This window comes from Ornithorhynchus anatinus, chromosome 13, assembly GCF_004115215.2.
Source record: "Ornithorhynchus anatinus isolate Pmale09 chromosome 13, mOrnAna1.pri.v4, whole genome shotgun sequence".
In the NCBI taxonomy this organism is placed as follows: domain Eukaryota; kingdom Metazoa; phylum Chordata; class Mammalia; order Monotremata; family Ornithorhynchidae; genus Ornithorhynchus; species Ornithorhynchus anatinus.
The window spans coordinates 8,969,929-8,987,660 of NC_041740.1; the positions used below are offsets into that span (position 1 = coordinate 8,969,929).

The following is a 17,732-nucleotide window of genomic DNA, read 5'->3' on the forward strand; positions in this document are numbered from 1 at the left end:
TAAGTCCATCAGGTGCCTAAATTAAGTCTGAATTGCTATGTTTTAAAGATAATATATATTACCGTATCTTAACCAATCGGATTAGTTCAGACTAGATGCCCCAAATCATTTGTTATTCTGTAATGAAATGTGTTATAAACAACAGGATCAGATACTGTTTTCCTGGGAGACTGAGAGCTACCAGGAGGGGGCCGAAATTTGTAAGTATGGGTTGTTTTACTTGGTGGTCGTGTTTTGGCTGCCCGAGGGTCTCTGACATGTTAACCTGGATTGAGGACAGCAATATAATAATGTTGGTATTTGTTAAGCACTTACTATGTGCAGAGCACTCTTCTAAGTGCTGGGGTAGATACAGGGTAATCAGGTTGTCCCTCGTGAGGCTCACAATCTTAATCCCCATTTTACAGATGAGGTAACTGAGGCACAGAGAAGTTAAGTGACTTGCCCACAGTCACACAGCTGACAAGTGGCAGAGCAGGGATTTGAACCCATGACCTCTGACTCCCAAGCCCTTGCTCTTTCCACTGAGCCACGCTGCTTCTCAATGCTTCCTACACCCCAGGGGGATGGAGGTAAATTTCCTCCAACCAAGTCCAAGGAGCTGGGATCTAGAATGGTCTGACTGTTTGTGCTGAAGCTCTGTTTCACATATCTTGGGGATCGGGGGATGGTGCTACTTGAGAATTTAGTGAGTTCTTACTGTGTGCACAGCACTGTATTAAATGCTTGGGAGAGTACTTTGCAGAGTTGCTACATAAAGGTGCCCTGCCAGCACTTACTGTCTAGCTGGAGAGGCAGATGTTAAAATAAACTGAAAATATGTACAACGGGCACAGGAGTCAACAAGGACAGTGAAATAATGTTGCCGGTCAGAGGAGAGGGCAGAGTTAAAGCAGGCAAGAATGAATCTGAGATGGACGTAATCTGCCTGGGATATGGACTTCGTCTATACAGCTTGTGTGCAGGAGCCAATGAAGCATATTGTGGAAGTGATCCAGGTCTGTGGGTTAGTGTACAAGATTGGTGAAGGGATAGAGGAATGACAGAGTTGAGTTCAGTAGATAGGGGGGCTTTGAGGACATCAATTTGTGTCAAGGGAAGGTAGTTTGGGTATGGGGCGTGACGACTTGAGAAAACTAGTGTGGGACAAAAAAACCCCTGGAGGTCTCTGTGGGGGAACAGAGCAGATTTGTGGGGAGGCGGTGAGAGAGGGGAGAGAAAGCAGGTTGCAGAAGTTGTGATCAGAGGGAGTGATTTCAGAGTCAGTGAGGGTAGAGATGATGAGATAGAGTGCGTGTCTAAGTCGGTGAGTGGGTGCGGTGGAGTCGAGCGGGAGCAAAGCGTGATTTCGATATTCTCCTTGGTTTTACCTTTACCTCCTGCTGAGCGGGAATCTGTTTGCAGAACCCGGTTAACTCAATAGGTGAGCCAGTGCAGAGAACGCTCTGTCGCCTTCCTCTCTGGAGCAGCTCCTGCTTGGTTCTCCTCTGGAGATCCCTCCGTCTCATTCTAAGCTTTGCTCAGGCTGGACTCACTAAGCTGGGCCTTGGTTGTGCCGGGTAATGGCTGGACGCTCAGAGGTTCGATTTAGCAGCTGACTGATACCATTGTGGCCTGGTGCGAACATGCAGGTGACTGCAGAGAAGCAGCACGTCCTAGTGGATGGAGCACGGGCTTGGGAGTCAGAGGTTGTGCGTTCTACTCCCGGCCCCTCCAATTATCAGTTGTGTGACTTTGGGCCAGCCATTTCACTTCTCTGTGCTTCAGTCACCTCATCTGGAAAATGGGGGTGAAGACTGAGTCCTACGTGGGGCAACCTGCTTACCTTGCATCTACTCTAGTGCTTAGAGCAATGGTCGGCTCATAGTAAGCACTTAAATACCATCACCATTATTATTATTAAGCGCTCATATACCTTCATTATTACAAATATTAGGGTCCCTTCCAAGCCACCAAGAAACTTCTAAACTCTTCCTCTCCTAGAGGTACGAGAGGACTTCATGTAGTGCTGCCATTGAATTCAACCAGTCAGTCGTAGTTGAGCACTTACCGTGTACTAAGAGCCCGATACAAAGACAGACACATTCCCTGCCCATAATTTGGGATTTAAGGGGAAGTGTCCAAATCCAGCGAGCTCAGCTTCAGTACCAGCCTGACCTGATCTTATGGGGTGCCTCTGGGTCAATCTATACCCGTGCAAAGCTTCACTAAAAAAGGTAACACTTTTGGGGGGTAAAAAGTGTGTTTCACCAGTGCCAGTTCAACAACTTAGCAGGGAAAACTAATACCATCCTAATAGTATCTTAGCACCACTCTGAAGTTTTCGGTAACCACTGCATAGCACTAGAATCCACAGATCTTGCTCATTCCAAATTTAACTTACCAGCCAGAAAAACTTACTACAACAGACACCATGAATTAGCTATGAATTCAGTATCTGATGAGAGCTACAAGAAATTGGGCAATAAGTCCTAATAGGAGACCTTTAAGGGCCCAAATCTTTTGGTGCAATTTCAGTTTGTGATTGAAATTTGGGGGAGAATTCTGCAGTCTTGTGCTTTCTTAGATGAATAATATACAAAGTTGGCAAGGAGCGAACCTATGCAGGGAGAGGAGACATTAGCAGAATAGGGACTATCAGTGAAAATTTGCCTTTTAACCTATTTGCAAGATTTGGGAGATGTATCTGAAGGGGAGAATTAGTAGTCTACAGAAAATGTTGATGATATTTCCATTTTTTGTCGGCCTGCAGTCAGATGAATAGATGATTAATATGAAAAATCGGTACTCGCCTCAGCCGACAAAATATATGGAAATCTCAATTTGGATTCTAAGTACTACAGTGGAAAAAGCTCTAGATTATTTTCTCAAATGTTAAAATGAAAGACATGCAAAAACTAAACATAAGGCGTGTTCCCTATCCCCAGGAGCTGAATTGTAATGGGAATAATCAGATTTATTTTCCTTAAAGCTAGGCACATATATATCAGGCTGATCTCGTGATTGGCCTGACACATTAAAGTGGCCACCAAGACCAATAATAAATTGGCAAATACCGATTTACAAGTTCATTCAGGCTTCATTCCAGCCTGAGAAAGAAGAGGGTTTTGGGCTAGGGAGTCCAGGGAAAGTCCGACATCAAGGAGCAAGTCGACCAAGCTGCACTAAAGCGAGTATTTCCCTTTCACTGATGTGAAAGTTAAGATCACACTGCTGGTTGGTTTACAGGGTGTTGGGCTGTGTTGTCTGCCAAAAAGCCGCTCAGATTTCTTGTGGGAGACGGGCTAAGACACTGAAGGGAAACGGGTTGGAGTACGTTTCCCAGAAGACCAGGGTTATTTCCTCTTCCTAGGAAATAACCTGAAATAGCAAGGCCCCCCAGAAATCCTCTCTCTGCACTTTCTAGGGCAGAAGCTTTAAAAACTGAAAAGCGGAAGCCATTTTGCCCTCCTCCTCTTGCTGCTGGTGTCTTGGCTCCACACTATTGCTCTGCAGCCTTTGTCCCGGGGAACAGGCCTCTAAACTAGGCCCCTTCACATAGTGAGCATTTAATCTGTTTGTTCTAGTGGTAATGTTTTTGCGAGGAGGCTTAGACTAGGCAAACAAAGAACTGGAATCACCAGTGGAAAATTCACAGGTAGATTAAAACTACCTGTGAATTTTCCCCTAGTAATTCCAATTTTTGCTCTGATTGAACTATTGCTACAGAATACTGAACTTGCAAATATATTACTCTAAGAGAAGCAGCGTGGCCTAGTGGATAGAGGACAGGCCTGGGAGTCAGAAGGCCCTGGGTTCTAATTCTGGCTCTGCCAATTGCCTGCTCTGTGACCCTGGCCAAGTCATTTCACTTCCTCTGCGCCTCATTTACCTCATCTGTAAAATGGGGATTAAGACTGTGAGCCCCATCTGGTACACAAGATTGTGTCCAATCTGATTAGCCTGTATTTACTTCAATGCCTATGCAGTAAGTGCTTAACAAATGCCATAATTTTTTTTAAAAGATGCACGGATAAAGCAACCCCCTAACCCTGTCAGGCTTCTATGCTGAGATTGGAGACACACTAACAAGATTGTCCGAGTCAAACACCTACCTGTCCAAAGAACATAGTGAATACAACTGAATACAAGAGATGCAATCACAGAAACCTTGTTTTATTCATTTGGGGGCTAACTGGTTCCAGAATCCATTAAAAGGCCAGGACCACCTGGCCTGAAGAACTCATACTGCTGTGGGTCCAGAGGTTGCAGGGGGTCCCCAAAGTCCAGGGAAGAAGCCGTGACCCCCAACAGGAGTTAGACACTTTAGTACCATGATTATGTTTGTCTGGTAAATGAAGGGTCTGAGGACTAAATGAAGGGTCTGAGGGACTCTTCTACCTAAATAGCAGTAATACTTTTTTTTCCTGCTGTTGCTTCACAACTGTTGATTTTTCTCTGATTTTTTTTTTTTGGTTTTGCTACACTTGACTTTTCCACCCCCAGCTCTTCCTTCAGGGTCATGGATCACATCTCAATCACTGTCTGCATATTTGTATTAGCACTTAAATGTTACTGCAGAGCACAATTATAAGAACTTAACTGCTCTAAACATTCAAGCGTGCATTCAGTTGTCTAAGCAGAAGAGAATGGTTATTTTGTTTTCCCTTGCATACCCCTTGTTTCAATTAAGGAAGTGAAGAAGTATGTTGATCTTATTCCAGAAGTGAACAGAAAGAGCTGGCATAGGGCCTAGAAGAGATCCCAGCAAGGGGGTGGAGCTATTTGCCTACTCAAGAAGGCTTCCTATCTCCCCGGTCCCCTCTGTAGCTCAGAGGCCAGAAGAGATCCGTCAGAGGGAGGTCTGGACACTGCCAACCTCAGAATTCCTGATGTGCTTTGCCAATTCTCAATCAGTGGTATTTATTGAGCACTTACTACGTGCAGAGCACTGTTCTTAGCGCTTGGGAGAGTACAACAAAATTAGCAGGCAAGTTCCCAGTCGATACCCCTGCTCAGGCACATCTACTACCCCAAACGTAACCTCATCTAGCAACTACCAAGCAATTCTTAATTTTCTTTGGTTAGGGATGAAATCCTTTATCAGTTCTGTAAGTTTGATCCTATTCACATTTAAATGGTTCTATTTAATGCAAAGATTATGCTTAAATTCCCACATCAAGTATCTAGAGGATTGTCCCACCTCACCAAAATAGGAATTTTTTTTTTTAGGAAAACAATTCAAAACTTACTTCAAAAAATACAAATATATCCACACACCAAAACGAACACTTCGAGTCATAACTTTGCCTCAAAGACAAATCTAAATGATCTGTGAGAAACAATTAAAAGATAAGATTTCACTGTGAAACTACTGGCATATTTTTCCTGTCTATTCCCCTGCTAAAAAACAACTTCTCCATTTACCAGTTTGTGTATAGTTTGAAGTCCAGGGTCCGGCACAGATTCCTGGTTGCTCTGAATGACCTTTGTGCCTTTGATGCTGCGTAGCTTTTTATGAGCCACCTTAAAAGATATGGGAAGGTAATTTTGCTGTTCTCAGAAACCAGGCACCAGTCACCATGAGCTGATTTTGTGGTTATGTCAGATGGCACTGGTGGGGGCCGGGGAGGGGAAGGCACCCCCAAAATGACTCTAAGATGCTTTTTTTTCCTGGGATTGGATCAAAAACACACCATATCAGGCCCCTCTTCCCATCAGATCTTTTTTAGAATTTTCTTCTTGTTACAGATTCTAGTCTCAGATCCCGTGGAGAACTCAATCCTTCCAATTTCTTGGGCTAAGACAAAAATGGGGGCCCCATCCTAATCCTCCAGTCTTTGTCAATATTGGCTCTGATATTGGTGTCTCTACCAGAGACACTGTGACTCCAAAAGCACTTTAAAGATTTTCCTGATTTGAACTAGCCACTGAGGCTGTTCAATGTGTCTCCCCCTCTAGAATGTAAGTTCATTATAGGCAAGGAACACTGACTGCTAATTCTGTTGCATTGAACTCTCCCAAGAGCTTAGTACAGTGCTCTGCACATGGTAAGCACTCAATAAATACCATTGATTGATTGTTTCCTTCTCTATCCCTGAACTCCAATGGCCACAAATGCTTCAGAAGGAGGGATGGGGCAGTTATGTAGCTAATGGCCTGGGACACCTTATGGTAGGCCAGAAACTGGGTAGGGATCGAAGACTGGACGTTGCCAGAGCTAGACCATAATCTGTTTAGTTGCCAGAGCTAGACCATAATCTGTTTACTAAGTAATACAAACAATTCTTCAAATTCTACAATTATATCTTATGCAGGACCCCTAATTTTGGACCTTTCTAGAGTCAGTCTACTGATTAACTATTATAACTTCTACATCTCGTCTTCCTAATTGGTCCCCTCAATTGTGTCCTGACAGCATTAATGTATCCAAGTCAATTATGTTTAGAAGTCTATTGAATTCATGCAATTAAAATTTTCAAATTACATTATACATAAAGATTATACTTACTAGATGAGAACTGTCTTTCACTTCTTGTACTTGCTGCACCTGCGGTTCAGCCACAACTTTAGTGTCCTGATCAGAAGTCATGAGCTGTCTGCTTTTTGGCTCCTCAGAGAGAACTTTACTAGTCACCTTAGTGGGCTATAAAAGGACAAAACAAAAAATGAAAATTGTGTAAACAACTGCTCAAGGGAGTCAATAAAACCATTAATTCTTCAAATAAAAGTATCACGTCATTTGGGGGGAAGCTCATTCTAAAATTCTTAAGTTGTTACTGTCCTCTACATATATTTACTCTTTGAGTGTCTTCCCTCAAGTTTAAAAAATAATCAGTAAAATCTGGTCCTAGCCACCCTCCAAACATCTTTATTTGTTCATTGCCAAATAGATCTTTCACACAGAATTGATTTTTGTAATCAAACAGTTTAGAAACGCTTCATTGGAACGTTTTACTAGTTCAGGTTTGGATAAAGGCAAACCCAAGGCTGACTGGTAATGCAAAATATTACATGTAAAGGCAATATAAACATACACACATACACACATTTCTCAAATCCCAAATTTTATACCTATACCTTGCACCCACTTAATCGTGTTTCATTTTCAACCTGCCCAGACTGAAAAGGTGACTGGACAAATTTTAAACCCAAAGTGGATTTCAATAAGGATTTATTAATTTGAAAGGGAGAGGGAAGAGCTCTAAGGTCAATGCATAAATGCACATGGGTTAAGACACCTTCAATAGGTGAAAACCTTGATATATTTTCAACTTACTTTATAGGGAGGGAGTAGTGGTGAAAGGATGTGGGGAGGCCAGAGTTTCCAAAATGAAATCATTGCAGAATGCGCACTTGCACAAGTGTTCCTTCACAAGAATTTCTCAAAACATTTACTACCTGTTCCGCCTGCCTCCCTCCCTCTCACATGGAGAAAACGTTTGGTCAGTAACTGAATAGCTACGGCAATCGGCCTTAACTTTCAGGCCGCAATCCTTCCTGGGCCCTGGAGAGCCCTGCAATTCCCCAGAAGAATATGGAATTTTTTTTGGTTTCACTGGGGAGCTTGCACTAAGAGGCCATTGCTTTAGTGATCTGGTACGTGAAGTTCTTGAAAACCTTGATAAGGATCAAATGAGCATTCTGGTTGCTGTCTCAAAGGGACGGAAGAACTCAAGCATATTTAACACTAGAGTACGTTGATTAACCGACCTCTCTGGGATTATCCAAATCGAGCCTGTAAAACAAGACAAGTAGGTGGGGTAATCCCACAGTTTGCACCATCTGAGACTGTAAAACTGTGACATTCCAACATTGTCATCGTGTGAACCTTTACTGCCCCCCTCAGCCTGTGAGCTCCACGTGAGACAAGGACCGTGTCCAGCTTGAATACCTTATATGTAACTCCAGGGCTTAGTCCAGTGCTTGGCACATAAGCGTTTAAATACATTTCACAATTACTATCATTATTAAAGAACTGACAAATTACATATCGTTTTCTGGATTTTTAAAAAATATAATAATTATGGTATTTGTTAAGCGCTTACTATGTGTCAAGTACTGTTCTAAGCGCTGGGGTAGATACAAGGTAATCAGGTTGTCCTCACAGTCTTCATCCCCATTTTCCAGATGAGGTAACTTGAGGCGCAGAGAAATTAAGTGACTTGCCCAAGGTCACATGGCAGACAAGTGGCGGAGGCAGGATTAGAACCCACGACCTCTGACTCCCAAACCCACACCCCTGCCACTAAGCCACACTGCCTCTCTAATAAAAGATGGATTTATTTAGAGAAATAAATTTTACACCACAATGCAAAAAGCACTTTTCAAAAGTCATCCACATAACCAAAAAGGCCATCAAAAAGGTCTGATCCCAGAGAGGCCTCCTTCCCGTGCCACTCGGGAAACCATAGACAAATGGACTCGAAAGGTGCCACCATTGTTAGTTACCTGGGGGAAGACCGAAGTCAAGCAATTACAAGTTAATTTGGTGCCGAGCATCTTTACCCATCAGTATTTGGTGCATTCAAAAGCTACTGGAGATTTCTGAATCATCGTGTATGGATTTGCATATTGATGAATGCCTTACTTGTTGAGTACATGTGAGCCCTTTCCCGCTCCCTACTCCCCACCTCAGGCCCAAGCTGTCAACAGCTGCTGTGGTCTGCCTGCTCCCATATATTAAGAAAACAATTCCCGGAGCCCCAGACTGCTAATTCTGAGCCACAAGTCAGATCTGCTACTAACTACAAATTCAGCACCAATCTAGAGGTACGATCGGATGCCAGAGTCTTCTGTATATATTATAAATGTGCCAACTAACACAGGGCAAAAGAATGTCACATTATGTTTACAGTAGCTTCAGTGTGACACTCTACTAAATCCTTACTCCATTTTGGAATCCTCACAGTGCATTATTCTGGGATTTTACAAGTTGTTGGTTTAAGAGGAAAAACAAAGAAAAAGATCCACCAATTTAAGAGAGGATATATCCCAGGCACAGAAATGACTGTTTCGACTGTACGTGAGCAATGCCTTTTAGATGATACAGAAAGCATCACAGAATAGTAAACCTGGAATGGGCCTCCAGAGATCATTTAGCTAAACCCTTCGTCTCTCTAGATAAGTCAATGATTAAATTATCCTGGACAGATTTTCTCTGTTCTGCTTTCACTGTCATACCAAGTAAAACAAAGATCTTCATGAAACTAGTCTGTCAGGTTTCTAAGCAAGTATCCCCATTTTACAGATGAGTAGACTAAGCCCAGGAAGACTAAATTAATTGTCCAAGATCACTTTGGTCAGGATGAAGAGTTTTACTAGACCACATTACTGGATGAGGTTTCAGAAAGCAGCCATACTTGCGCTCTTAACAACTAATCACAGCTTCATTACAAATTTAAAAAGGCACTCGCAAAATGAAAAACATAATTTAAAATAAAATTGAAATAGTAATAGTGTTAAGCATTTAATGTGTGCATAAGCACTGGACGCAGCCCTGGAAAAGAATACCCGGGTAGGAATTAGATACAGTCTCTTGTCCCTCGAGGGGTTAGCATGGCTAGGAAAGCACCAAAATTGCACTAAAACATTGTTCTGCCATAACACATTCCTACTATGCATTTCGACTAAGGACATTGTTTAGGGACTTAGGGGATCTTTTGTCCAACAATGCAAGGCACACTATCAGAAGAAACTGGGAGCCTGCTCGTGGCATCATAATGGCTGGGTGCAAGTTTACCCTAACGAAGGGCTTTGCAAGAATGCCACCCCCCACCCCGTCTTATCAAACCCCTTTAGGATTCAAAGTCAATCAGCCCCTTAAAGAAAACCTCACAATCCTCTAAACCTAGATATTAATTCAACAACAGTATGGTTTTATATCTTACTGGGAAAAATAATTTATCCCAAGCAAAAAAAAAAAGGGGGGGGGCATAGGTATTTTTCAAAAGAAGATAAAGACAAAAGTTGAATGACCAATTTGCCCAATACCACAGTGTCGAGGCCTGGGATTAGGACTCGAGTCCCTGGCTTCCAGTTTTGAATTTAGTCTGGTTCAGTTCCCCTGAATGGAAAGGGAACAGCGGCAATGACGAAGGGCTTAAACTATTTTAAAGAAAAGACAGCCTACTCTGAATAGGTACTTTTGAATTTTCACAACATTACATGTAAAATACAATCTGGGCCTGAGGGCCTCGGTCACTGGAGCCTGGGTGTAGGGGACAGGAAAGAGGACTGAGTTTGAGGGACAGGGGAGCGGGAAAGCCATTTAGAACAAAGAAAGGGAGTAAATGGAGGGAACCACAGGGGAGCATTTACAGTGCAATGTGAATCTGAAACTATAGGGCCAGGACAAGTAAGGGCTGGTTCGGGAACAGAACCTAACAAATCTGGAGAATGTAAATCTATGGAGAAATGTACCCCATGATACCGCCGTACACAATAAATCCACAACTTGGGCTGGGTTGTGGGCAAAGCCTATATCCCAAAAAGCCTGGGAGTGGGGTAGGGAAGAAGAGAAGAGGGAGGGAAGACAAGCCTGAGATTTTCTTATACACATGATTTTTATAACTTTAAAAAGTAGTTTACAAAAAGGGAGGTAGAATAGTTTCCTTTGCTTTGATTTCAGGGCAACTCACAAGAAAGGAGGGAGTAACTAACTTTTGACAAAAACTGTCTTCCCCAATGTTGTAAGCAGTGTTCTGCAGTCTGTGTGCAGTAACAGTGTGTAAAATCTACTCAAAGGGAAAACAATGTATTCTCTACTAGGAGAGAAGTATGTGTGCCTTGTATGGGTGAGAGAAAAGGTGCGTGTCATATGAGCTGACAAGAGGCAGAGGGTGAGTCTGATTTAGACCTAGTCAACTGTACACTAGTCAAATATTAATCATTCAGCACATAAAATTGCTGTATTGTACTTTCCAAGTGCTTAGTATAGTGCTCTGCACACCGTAAGCGCTCAATAAATAAGACTGAATGAAAAACACTATGCATTCATGGAGGTGGCGTAGCCAGCTCTCCATGTATTCCCCAGCCTAGAACAACTCCGAACAGGGAGGCTGCAGAGGTATCTGAACCCAATCAAAATTAAACCGGTTCAGCTTTGACTTGGCCTGGTCTGGTCCGATGGGAGTCAAAGGATCTAGGAATCCGGCCTACGCACCTACTGAGGGGTTCTATAATATGTAAAAAAAAAAAAAAATACAGATCTTCATTATTTCAATGCTCGGTGGTTCATTCATTCATTCAATAGTATTTATTGAGCGCTTACTATGTGCAGAGCACTGTATTAAGCGCTTGGAATGAACAAGCTGGCAACAGATAGAGACAGTCCCTGCCGTTTGACGGGCTTACAGTCTAATCGGGGGAGACGGACAGACAACAACAATGGCAATAAATAGAGTCAAGGGGAAGAACATCTCGTAAAAACAATGGCAACTAAATAGAATCAAGGCCATGTACATTTCATTAACAAAATGAATAGGGTAATGAAAATAAATACAGTCACTCTTGTACTATAATGGCACGCAAATGTGTTGGTCAGCCACTCGTATTTAGCGCTTACTGTGTGCAGAGTGTGGTACTAAGCGCTTGGGAGAGTAAACAATTGACACATTCCCTGCCCACAATGAACTTACTGTCTAGAGATCACACAATCATAGACTGCCTGTACACTCACAAGTAGACAGGCACATATATACAAATTCGAGAGAGATTACCTGACCTCGGGACAGGGGCTGGAGCTGAGACCAGGTGGCACAATCCTCTGTGGCCGCAACCAATGGGCAGGAGTATCTATCCCAGCACTTAGTAAGCCGGACACATAATAAGCACTTAAATATCAATTATTATTAGAGCAGGGGCAGCCTGCAGTCTGCCGCCACCCTGACAAAGTCAATTTCACATACAACTCTTCTGGTCCTCCATTTCTTTTTGATCTTGACAATCACAAAGGATATGTTACACAGCTTTTCACACAATTCACAGCAAATGGAATGACATTCAGAGAAGCAGCATGGCTCAGTGGAAAAAGCACGGACTTGGGAGTCAGAGGTCATGGGTTCTAATCCCAGCTCTGCTGCTTGTCAGCTTGTGACTTTGGGCAAGTCACTTAACTTCTCTGTGCTTCAGTTACCTCATCTGTAAAATGGGGATTAAGACGGTGAGCACCTCGTGGGATAACTTGATCACTTTGTATTAGGGGAAGCAGCGTGGCTCAGTGGAAGGAGCATGGGCTTGGGAGTCAGAGATCATGGGTTCGAATCCCAGCTCCACCACTTGTCAGCTGTATGACTATGGGCAAGTCACTTAATTTTTCTGTGCTTCAGTTACCTCATCTGTAAAATGGGGATTAACTGTGAGCCTCACGAGGGACAACCTGATTATCCTGTATCTAACCCAGCGCTTAAAACAGTGCTCTGAACATAGTAAACGCTTAACAAATTTCAACATTATTACATTTAGCTCAAGCCAAGTTTTGGTTACTCATGGTAAAAAAGAACAGGTAACACAGCATGGCTGTGAACTGGTTCACACCATCCTGAGGTCATTAACACTGCAAAAGGAACAAATTAGGACTATTTAAAATTCATTGTTTACCATGAGGTGTTAATGACCAGTGTGAATTATCAAGAAGTATAAGGAAAAAGTGAAACAGTTCATATGAAGTTTTATCCTTATCAAATTTATGATTTATTTTCATCTTCCACAACCCTCTTGAATTTCACCTGGTGTGATAAGAAGCCTTTGTACTATTTCCATTATTTTCAAATCTCCATAGTCCTGTGGAAACAATTGTTGGCCACACAAATTTTTGGTTAGGTTTCACAGGAATGCAACTAGAGCCATTCCCTCTTACAACACTCTTGTGCAATACTACTCTTGATTTTTAAGGCCAGTATTTCTTTCAGGACTCTCCCACTTTGAGATAGCACTGCAAACACCTCTCTTCAATCTTTTACGTATTTTGACTGGCTTTTGACCACCACTCTCCCATCCTAAGCCAACCTAAAATCACATCTCCTCCAAGAAGCCTTCCCTCACTAAGGCCTCATTTCCTCAACCTGTCCTTCACTCTGTGTCCCCTATATTGCTGGCTCTGTATCCCTTAAGGACTTGATTGTCACCCCACTCTCAGCCTCATATCACTTACGTACATATCCATGCAGTCTGCCACTTCCCCAATCTGGAATTTATTTTAATGTCTGTCTTCCCCTCCAAACTGTAAACTTCTTGTGGGCAGGGATATTTACCAACACTACTTACCATATTTACCAATGAAAGTACAGTACAGAAATAAAGAGAGACAATTCCTGGCCACAGTGGGCTCACAGTCTGTGGTAGGGGGCAGGGGAGGAGAGAGAGACATCAATACAAGTAAGCAGGCATCGACTTAAATAAATAAAATCATAGATATATGCATATATACTTAAGTGCTGTGGGGCAGGGAAAGAGGGAAAGACTACTGTTTCGCTGAGGAAAGCTCTCCCCAACGCAGGGTCCCTCTAGGTCCCAGCTCCGCGAGCCATCCTTCATCCGGCCGTGCCGCGTGACCTAGGGCCAAGATGGCCCCTCGACACCCACACCCGGCCAGTCCACATGCGACTAGTGACACCTTATACTGTGGGAGATGGATTTTCACTGTCACACAATCGGGCCGAGGGGCTGCAATACGGAAGTAACACTTACAAGCAGTGAGGGAGCATGGTGGAAAAAATTTTTAAAAACCTACAGTACACATCACATCAGCCTAGAAGCCAGAAATGGGGGAATCTTGAAGGAAGGAAACGTAAAAAATGTATGAGAGATGGCATACTGCCCACCAGTTCATGGATCTGGTTTGTTGACCAAGAGATACTCCCACTTACAATGTACAAAATCTTGACAACTTGAAGGGGGTGGGACTTTGTAGGTGCCAGCTGCAGTGAGTGAGTGAGGAAAAAACTGCTTATTGAGGGTAGTTCACGTGAGAAACTTCACACTTGTTGGCCAGGAAGAAAGAGCAGGGAAACCAAGTTTCCTTCCCAGAAATCACCCCAGGCTTCCTTGGGATCAACTGGTGCAGAGATATGGAGATCCAAAGAAAAACGGCAAGGGGATTTGGCTTCTATGCTGTCTAGTCCCAGTTTCTTAACTATCCAACCTCTTTACCTGGTTTCCTATTATTGCCTGGTTCACACCATTTAACACCTCATTTCCCACTTTTCCATTCATTCCCTGGCTCATTCATTCAATCCTATGAGAATTAACCACATCCTCTTCTAGGTACACACAAAGTTTTCTTTTTACAGAAGAGAATTTGGGTCCCATTGCTGTACACCACTGAACTAAGAGCAGAAGTTATTAACCACCCTAAATACAGTATCACCCAAGGCAGATAAGGAATTAAGGACTCCTATCAACAACTACTAGTGTTTTATAAACCCTAGCAGCCACAACTGAACCAAACAAGGCAAGATTTTTTTAAAAATCTGGATTTAATCACACATATGGAAATATCACAACACAAAATACTAAAGGAGAGGTTTGCAAAGTAACTATTTGTAGCTCCTGAAGGTCTGAGACCATCAGAAGTTTGTCTAATTACCATGTCGTGTGGTTTTACCAGGCTGGTTGCTTGGGGAACACTGAGAAAACAGGTTTAAACTTAAAACACCCTCACTGATGTTAAAAACACTGCAAATGGTATCTATTAAATGCTTACTATTTGCCAAGCACTCTAAGAGCTGAGGCAGATGCAAGATAATCATATTGGATGGGGTCCCCATCCCACATGAGATGCACAGTCCAAGAGGAAGGGGAAACTGGCATTTTGTAACTCTTTTTTACCACTGAGAAAACCAAGTCAAACAGAGGTTACATGACTTGGTCAAGTTCACACAACAGACAAACGGCAGACCTGGGATTAGAACCCAACTCCCCTGACTCCTAGTCAATCAATCAATGGTATTTACTGAGCGCTTACTATGTGTAGAGCACTGTCACATGCTCTTTACACTAAGCCTCCCTGCCAATGTACACAAACTATACTCATATCCAAATGATCTCACTTTAGATTTCCCTTTCACACCAGATGTATCGAGGAAGGAGGACAGGCGGGGTCGGAGACAGACGTATATTACCAAGGGTAAATGCTTCTAACCAGGTCTTGGGCCCAGGAGGAAGGCCTGTCATCCTGTTCTCGGCTATAAAGCAACCTGAAACACTTCCTTACTTCAGCCCCGCAGTGGACTGCTGGGCAAACCCCACCCTATGGCCAAAACCCAAAATATTCTAAATGACCCGGGTGGGTGGGGAAGGTCTGGTCTGAACTAACTTGTACCCTGGTTAACACTTTGGGGCACAAATTAATTAACCAAGGGTAAAACAATCGGACCAGGCTGAAACCCCAGACAAAGGGTTTCACAGGGGTGATCTCCTCAGGAATCTGTGAGTGAAAAGGGAATAATAATCATTTTGGTAGTCATTAAGCACTTATTATGGGCCAACCAAGGCTACTGAGAGCTTACAGTGCACAGAACACTTTACTAAGCCACTGGAGAGTACAACGGAATAGATACGATCCCGGCCTTCAGGAACAAATTACACTTGCAACAATACAAAAACTTTTCCAATGAATGCTATTTGAATATGCCTTGTCACCTTATTTTGTTTTGACAATGAAGAATTATTAGACTGAATTCTGCTAGGGAGAAGGAACTGCACCATCTTGATGAAACTCTGGTCAGCAGCTACAGCAATGCCCTGGTGCATTAGGTAGTGGGGGCCGGTGGAAAGAGGACCTGGCTCCATAGTCTCTGCTCTACCACCAGGCTGCTACAGGACCTCAGGTAAGTCACTTAACCTCCATGTTCCCCCATTTTCTGATCTACGAGATGGGGATAATACCTTCCTTTTATTTGGCGGGGGGGAGGGAAAGGGGGAAAGAGAGGCTTAAATGAGATGAGGAATGTAAAAGTGCTTTGGAAAAAAATTTAAAAAGGCTCTACAAATTTAAGGTTGCAAATTTGTTGGTAGCAGGCAAAGTGGAAGCCATTCCACAGCTTGGATGCTAAGGCAGTGTGGTGTTGGAACGAAGGGCTGTGCACGTGTCTATTGCCCTGCCCTATCCCAACTGCATATTACAAGCCTCTGCGCACAGTAAGCACTCAATAAATACGACTGACTGGAGTGAGCAAAATAAAATTGTTACCAGAAGTCTCTACTTTCTGAAACCTGGAAATCCTGCCAACAGATTTGAGTCTTTTACTATTTTGGCTAGTGCATGTACATGTGGATATAGGAGAACACGAACAATGGAATATGTAACAGTTCCAGGTTTGCTACCCTTTGCTCTTTCTAGCTGCCTTCCCTCCACTAGATCAAGAGCCCTGCGTGGGACACAAATGGTGTTGATTGAATCATCTTGCATTTACTCCGATGCTTGATAAATCCCATTGCTAATACCACTCCAATCCGGGGCCTTCTTGACACTTTCCATCTGGAGCTAGAATGTGGAGGCAGAGCTCAGGGGCAATCCCTGCCATTCTCTCCTTACTTTTGTGTGTGAAAAAGTAATCAATGTTTTTTTCTCCTTACTCAGTGGTCACAAAGAAGCATTTAACTCGGGTTCTCTTAGTGGTGTGCACAGGACAGTCTGCAGGGGATGTGATTCTATTTGTTTTGTTATGTGTCTTCCCCTTTTAGAACGTGAGCCCGTCCTTGGGCAGGGATCATCCCTAGCTGTTACCGAACTGTACATTCCAAGCGCTTACTACAGTGCTCTGCACACAGTAAGCGCTCAATAAATACAACTGAATAAATGAATTATTTTTTCCTTACAAGTGTTTGTGGATCTTAGCTGGGGTTCACTCCAATCCCAATTGTTTTCCTCCTTTGTAAATGAGTGGGGGTGTCTGCCAGATCACTTTTCCCATCAATCTCTTGAGGTTTCTTGGAAAACAACTTTTCTGTGCCTCAGTCACCTAATTTGTAAAATGAGGATTAAGGCTGTGAGCCCCATGTTGGACACGGACTATGTCCGATGTGATTATTTTGTTTCGATCCCAGTGCTTAGTAGTGTCTGGAAACTAGTAAGTGCTTAAGAAATACCATTAAAGGGAAAAAAAAAACCTCCCACTTCAAATTACTCCTCTATCCAAACCCATTCAAATCTCCCCTTCTCCACACCACCCCCTGCCAAAAAAAGACAAGGCAATTGGCCTTTGTAGGGTTGGGAACAAACTTTGAAATCCACTGGCCTAAAACTCAGGATTTATTCCAATGTTATGTCTTCGTATCAGACAACTTTGTCCAACACAATCTCACATTTAAATAAACCCACCTCTGTAGGCAAAAATTGGAAGTTTTAGATACAGTATATTTTAGCCTGAAACGGCCTCAAATTTTAAACCCGGTCTAAATAATTCATTAATGATCTTTAGAGTCACTCTATTCAGAAGAAATGAAACAGTTCTAGAAATACAGATTAGCAGCAGTGAAAGGGTCCAACTGTGTTATTTCGCTGGGGGGGGGCCATGATAGAGTCTGATTTCTAGTCCTAGAGGATACCTCAGGCTCCCCACAACTCGATATGAAACAAGTGTCTTGACTAGGTCAGAAATACCACGACTTCCTCATTTGGAGATGGAACGGCTGCTTGTTTGCAGATGCTCAGCCCTCAATTTTCTTTGTGGAACTCAAGCCCTAGGGTCCCAAGCACTGAACATAAATTTACTCATAAATATTTTCATAAGAAATGTGACCCACTGGTA

General features: G+C 42.9%; 1 protein-coding gene across 1 annotated transcript in view; it reads right to left on the reverse strand.

Moving 5' to 3' along the window:
* LARP4B (La ribonucleoprotein 4B) overlaps positions 1-17,732 on the reverse strand; it is an 80,686-nt gene that overhangs the window by 41,654 nt on the left and 21,300 nt on the right. The window contains exon 2 of the mRNA XM_029077845.2: positions 6,491-6,625. Coding sequence (XP_028933678.1) covers positions 6,491-6,571 — 81 coding nt within the window. The 5' untranslated portion in view covers positions 6,572-6,625. The remainder of the gene's footprint in view (positions 1-6,490; positions 6,626-17,732) is intronic.